Source organism: Elephantulus edwardii, unplaced genomic scaffold (genome assembly GCF_000299155.1).
Source record: "Elephantulus edwardii isolate Elephantulus edwardi_28Jun2011 unplaced genomic scaffold, EleEdw1.0 scaffold00208, whole genome shotgun sequence".
Taxonomy (NCBI): domain Eukaryota; kingdom Metazoa; phylum Chordata; class Mammalia; order Macroscelidea; family Macroscelididae; genus Elephantulus; species Elephantulus edwardii.
Window position 1 is genome coordinate 929,249 of NW_006399958.1, and position 6,847 is coordinate 936,095.

The window sequence follows — 6,847 nt, forward strand, 5'->3', positions numbered from 1 at the left end:
GGATTGTAGTTGCAGCGCCTTGCCACTAGGCCACCAGAGCTCCCCTAGAATCTGCATTTTAAAATAATGACTGTAGAATGATACAATCTTTCTGGAGAATGGCTTGGCAACATGTATCAGAGTCACAGAAATTGTGTGTCTATTTTAACCCAGTAGGAAGCCCTTGTTAGTAGTTATCAAAGAATGTGGCTGCTAATCCAATTAGCAATTTGAGCCCACCAGGAGAAAGTTGAGGCACCCACCCTCAATGACCCTGACAGCCAGGAGTGGACGGTGCCTGGCTTCTACTGCTGACTGCTCTGAAGGGGCTTACATACAATAGAAAATGTGGAATAAAAGTCAAGATTTTTTTGAAAGACTAGCTTTAGTTTGCTTGGCTCCACTATCAACACTCTTGGTACCAGCAGCCAGGAAGTTAAAAGACAAATTGCAAAGGTGCAACAATGAATGAATAGAAATCCAAAATCTCTGTAAATGTTCACTGAAATTAATAATTAAAAATAGGGGAAAAGGTAAATTGCATTGGGAAAATCTGTTGTCAGAGACCTCTCCAAAGTGCTGAAGAGCAACAATGTCAGTCTGGGGACTAAGGTGCACCTGATCCAGGCCATGGACTTTGCAATTGCTTGCTATGTTTCAGAGAGCTGGACAGAGACTAGGGATGATAGAAGGAGAATTGATGCCTTTGGGCTGTGGTGCTGGAGAAGAGTATTGAATATACCATGAACTAACTGCAAAGAAACCAAACAGGTTCAACCTGAAGAGGATTAAACCAGGCTGCTCCTTGGAGGCCAATGAGTCTGAAGCGTCATCTGACGTACTTTGGACATGTTGCAAGGCTGGACCAGTCCTTGAAGAGGGATGTCATGCTTGAGAGGGTGGAGGGACAGCACAAAAGAGGAAGACCCTCAATGAGATGGATTGATTCAGTGACTGGAGTAATGGGAGTAGGTGTATCAGAGACAATAAGATTGGTACAGGAACGAACAGGGTTTAGGGCTATTGTACATAGGATCACTATGAGTCACAAGTGACTCGATGGCACACAACAATAACAACAACAACAACAAAGGGTTACTGGTCTGGACTATAGCCCTTAGACATCCCTCAGAAACTGAACACACCATTCCCCAGTGGCTCAACTTATAACAGACAAGCCTGTAAGATAATCAATAATGCCAGAGAGGTAAGCCTTCCTTAAAATAAGCAATCATAGGAAAAGGTTTAAAAGGGAGAAAGGCAGCATTTGCTCAGAGATGAGGCCCAGAAGGCAAGAGGGCTAGAAAAGAAGGACGAGTGAAAATGGGAATCATAGGGAGGGAGCAGGAAGAGTGCTGTAGCATCATGGAGGAGGTTATGTTCAACGAAAATCAACACAATGTATATGAGCCAGGAACTGATTTGTAAGCCTTCCCCCAGATCACAAGAAAACGATAAAGAGACAAACAAGCCGATAGCTTTGAAAACTTCATGGGGCACTTCTGGCTCTGTCCCTATGGAGTTGTGCTAGGAGCAGAAAATGGCTGGACGTCCAGCGAGGGGTTTATGGGTCGTTGCTTCTTGGAGCCCTGCCCCCGCCACCTTGCTCACGAGTCTGCCTCTCCTCGTCCCTCCCCCCACTCCATCTTGAGAGGTTCAAGAATGTAAAAGTGGGGAGAAGGGTTCCCGGAAAGTGGTCCCCTCCCCCACTGAGAGTTCTAAAGGGTTTTGGGGGGGGCATTAAAGAGGGTGAGCTGTAGAAATTGAGATGCAGAAAGATCCAGAAGTGAAAAGGGTCAAGTCTTTGAAGTCCCTTCAACTGGACGTCTTGAGACTTGGACAATTTGCAGGATGTGGTTTGGGGGTGGGAGGAGGGGGCTAAGTATCTCAGATCTGACTCTCCAGGTTCCTTCCCTCCCACCCCCCACCCCGAATACCTTCAAGTTGACTGCCCCATGATGACCCTGCAGGCATCAGAGTAGAACTGGACAGACTTAAGGTTTCAGGAATTCAGGTCACTAGGCCTTTCCTGGGGAGTGGACTGCTTGCACCTCCCAGAGCCTCCCATCAGCCCTATATTGTATCAGAAACTCGAAAAAGTGAATCTTCACGAGGCCTCTAGGTTAAAAAAGCACAAACATCTGTACTGGTTTGTGGTCCCCCCTTGTCAGCTCCTGAATGCTGATAGAGGCTGTCAAGTTCAACACAGGGCCCCCACCAGCGACAGGCCTGAACCCTGCCCTGTCCTGGCCATCCTCCTGATCTCTGACACACCAGAGCCCAGTGCTGCAGTCACTGTGTCAAGATCCATCTCATGGAGTGAAAATGGGAATCATAGGGAGGGAGTGGGAAGAGTGCTGTAGCATCATGGAGGAGGTTACGGTCAATGAAAGTCAACACAATGTGTATGAGCCAGTAAGTGATTTGTAAGCCTTCCCTCAGATCACAAGAAAACATTAAAGAGACAAACAAGCCAATAGCTTTGAAAACGTCTGTGGGGCACTTCAGCTCTGTATTCTCCTTTGCTCACCCCCCCCCCTTTCCAAGCAAGACGTTGCTTCCCAAGGAAAAGCCACTCCTAGCAACAGGCAGCGCCCTACACTTTGCCTGAAGTCCGTACAGAAGCAGATTACCAGAACTTTCCTCCGCTCCCTTAGTCCAGGGGCTCTGGCTAGGATTTGAGGGCCGGGGGTGGGGGTGGTTCTCAGAAGACTATCAGGGCGAGACCTTGGGGATGGGTACCCAGATTTGGTGAGTGGAGGTTCAGGATGCAGTGAGGAGTCCTGAGGACCCAAGTTTGGGAATCACAGAACGAACGGGGGCCCTGAGATTTGAAGGTGAAAAAAGATGGGAGTCCTAAGTCAAGGGCTTGCAGGCGGAGCCCCCCCAGTACCTGACCAGTGTGGCAGCAGTGGGGCCAGCGAGCAGCAGGGGCAGCAGTAGCAGGAACGATGGTGCAGTCATGGTGGCTTCCTGACTGTGGGCCCAGCAGCTCCCTGGGGCCCCTTTCCTGACCCCAAGACTCCGCCCTGTTCTCCACCCCCCTCTGGCCTTGGACCAAAAGAGTCACCAGGACCAAAGGAGTCCCCAGGAGGCAGGATCTTCTGGGGAGACTGGGGTGGGGGGAACTTGGGGAGGGGTATCCAGAGAATTTGAGGGGTACCCTCAGCTTTGGTGGAGGTTTTCAGCCAGGACACCTCTCCCACCAGTCCCCTCACCCTCTCCGTCCCCACCCTGGCTCTCTGAGACACTTCTGCTTTCCACTTTCAGTTCACTTTTCTGAAATTCATTAACCACAAGTGTTTCATTAACCACAAGTGTTTGTGAAGGGTCGTGAATATGGGGGGAAGGGAAAGGGTCAACCCAGATACCGTCCCCCCAACTCTCGTAGGAAGTGGACTGTTGAGAGTTTTCCCCAACTCTTCTGTCCTTTTTTACCTTTTTATCTGGAAAATACTGAGAAACACAAATTTGAGGAAAAAAAATTTTTTTAAATCAACCGTTGTCACTAACAGTGCTTGTGTGAAAAGAATTCACGGTGTCTTTCTGTCTATGAGCCCTGGTGGTTGAACGACCAGACACTGAGCTGCTGACAGAAAGAAAGGTCAGAGGTTCGAAGCTGCTCCCTGCTTCACAGGAGGAAAAAATGATGCAACCGGCTTCGCAAAAGATTACAGCCTGGGAGATCCTGGGACGATGCCTGTGTCCTGCGGGATCACTGTGTGTCTGATGCCACTTAACAACAGCGAATTGGTTTGGGTGTAAGGACTCTTAAAACATCCTTGGTGACACAATATAGTTAAAATGCTCCCTGCTATCCGAAAGGTATAATGATAAAAGTTATACAAGTGCTCAGGTCTGTCTTTCATTCATAGGGTCGCTATGAGTTATCTACGACTCAACAGCACTTAACAACAACAATATAGAGAGGGCTCTGTTGGCCTAGTGGATAGAAAGTGATGTTACCAACCCAAAGGTGGGTTGTTTTAATCTGCAGCCCTCAGGCCTGGTTTTAATTGCGTTTGGTCAAACATTCTTCTAAGTGGTACAGCACTGGTCTGTCCACTTGCTGTACAGAAGTAACTCGTGGTTGCTGTGATGCTGAACACTGTGACACTAATGTGTCAAATGCAATATTGGTCACCCATGGTGAACAGTGTTTGGTGGAGCTCCCCGATTAAAACAAGCTTGGAAGCAGGAGTGGCATCCACTTTCATAATAGCTTGCCTCCGGAAGCCCTATGAACCTGGAGAAGCAATGAAAGTTATACAAGTGTTCTGGTCTTTTGTTCATAGGGTCAGTATGAGTCGACTACAACTCGACAGCACTTACCAACAACAATAACAACAACAACAACATCCAAAAGGTTACTAGTTCAATTCCACCAGCTACTCTGAGGCAGGTGGACATGGGACATTGCTATATTTGTGGAAACCCCAAGGGGCTGCTCTGTTTTCTCAGACAGGATTGTCAGAAGGTGAATTGACTCAAAGCCAATGACAAGGGTGTGTATGTGCCAGGTTCTGCTCTTGTTAATTTGTCTGCCAGTCCTTCTCCTCCTGGAAGAATCTTCTGGTTTTAAGGGCCATCTGAAAAGTAAGAGAGGGGCAAAGGTGGCCCTGTGGGGAGGTGGATGAGGAAGAAATGATAGGGCACAGGGGTTGGGGCGGGGCGTGGGGTACAGCTCAAAGCACGTAATCCACGTGACTGAAAAGCGCTGGGCTGGAGTGTATTCTGCTGTCTGTTCTCAAGCACAAAATAGAATAAATGATGGACTGATGGTAAGGACACCAGCAAGCTTGCTGAAGACGCATATTCTTGCATCCCAGGGAGTTTGGCCCAGAGGCAAGAAGCTGCACTGCAATCCCAAAGGCACACAGTTCGAGGCCACCAGCTGCTCTGTGGGAGAAGGATGGGAAATCTCCTCCCATGTGAGTAACTGCCCCTGAAAACCTGCTGGAGGGTCAGCTATGGGTTTGTTCTGACTCTACAGTACACACACAACAACAACAACGACTTCATAGGGAGTGCTGGTGGGGCCTATGCAGCCCATAACTGTTAATAAATCAAAATGACCAGACACCTTACACATGATTGTGAAGGAAATCAAGTTTCTCAAAGATGTCTATGCCACTCTCTTCCCTGGGTTTGTTTTAAAAATGCAGTTACCTGGGCCCTTGCACGCAGAGCCTGATGGCATGCTGGGTAATATGTCGGGCTTCTAACCGAAAGGTACGTGGTTCAAATCTCTTTGTTGGAAGAAAGAAGATGAAGTGGTCAGTTCCCACAAAGTTTTACCACCTTGGATAAGTACCAGGGATGGGAAGGGAGGGAGTTGAGAGGAAAAATCAATAAACAGATGAACTGAAGGAAGAGAAAGGCAATATACAAGGGGGTTGAGCAGACATTGTCATTCACTACACAAGTAGTTGCAGTTAATGTTAGGGAGAAGTGTGGAGGCCTATTGGGTAAAGAGTTGCGCTGCCAACCAAAAGGCAGGAAGTTCGAATCCACCAGCTGCACTGAGGCAAAGGTCAGAAATTTCCTTTTGTGGGATTTTTTTGCCTCTAAGAACCCACTTGAAGGTCAGAGAGGAGTGAGTTCTACGTGGATGGTGATGTGACTGAATTAGTGCAGTAAAGCAAAATGCATATGAATTGCTAAATTAAAAGCAATCTGATTTCTAAACTTGTTTATCTTTGTAAGTGTTAAAGGGTAAAAGAAAATATCTGTAGCCTTGGAACCAGAGAAGGTATCACCACCTCAACCAGGAGTCTGAATGGTTGTGGTTCCTAACTCTTGGGGCCAGAATCCGTGAGGGGCTCTCTCATTTTCACTTCAAAACCAAACCTCAAGGGATCTCTGTGGCCTAGTGGCAAGAAGCGGCACTGAAATCCCAGAGGTACGTGGTTCGAATCCACCACATGATCTGCTGGAGAAGGAAGACCAATTTCCTCCTGTACCTGTCAGATCCAAATTTGATGGTAAAAACAAAATAATAAAATAAATATTTTTAAAAACAAACCAAAAAACCCAGACTCAGAGCTGACTCATCTTTCTCGGGCAGAGCAATTGGTGGATTTTGAAGAGAGAGGCGTGGCCTGTGGGTTACCAGTGTGACTCCCTGTGAAGCCATTGTTGTTGGTGTGTGTGTGTACTGTAGAGTCACACCTGACCCATAGTTGACCCTTGAGCCGGTTTCCCCTGGTTGTTAGGAAACGTAATAAATTGCAGATAGGACAGGGAGGTTCAGGCTTCAAAGGTCTATATCGAGGACAAGCTGGTGGACGAGCATATGATCTGGGAAGTGACCTGTCTTGCATGGAATTCTTTCAAAAATGTGGGTCAGCTTGAGAATCTTTGTTCTCCTTGGTACCAACAAATGGAGCACCGGGACCCAAGCCGATAGATGCACACCCGTGTTTTTCGCGGCTTTGATCGCAATAGCAAACAGCTGGAAACAACCCAAGTGCCCATCAACAAATGAATGGACATAGAAGCTGTGGTATATTCACACAATGCAATAATACGCTGCATTAAAAAACAAGAAACTCACGAAATATTATTTAAAACGGGTGACCCTGGAGTACATTATGCTGAGTAAACTATCTCAGTTACAAAGGACAAATACTGTATGGTGCCACTGTTGTAAAACAGGACTGATCTCGGGATTGGGGAGGAGAGAGAAAGATGGGATAAATAATGTATGCTGCATTGAAACAGATGAGGGAGAGAAGTGTTTAAAAGGGATATGTGATTACGTACGAAAGTCATGACAGGAGTCCAGAACAAAGGCTGCATAGTGGAGTGGACCTGGGGGGAGGGATTGGAAAACAGTGAAAGAATTTTTTTTTACTTTTCAAAGAGA

General features: G+C 47.1%; 1 protein-coding gene across 1 annotated transcript in view; it reads right to left on the reverse strand.

The window, feature by feature from the left end:
- Nucleotides 1-2,943, reverse strand: part of NAPSA (napsin A aspartic peptidase) — a 15,466-nt gene extending 12,523 nt beyond the window's left edge. Inside the window, 1 exon segment of the mRNA XM_006897343.1 lies at nucleotides 2,873-2,943. Coding sequence (XP_006897405.1) covers nucleotides 2,873-2,943 — 71 coding nt within the window.
- Nucleotides 2,944-6,847: the final 3,904 nt, after the last annotated feature.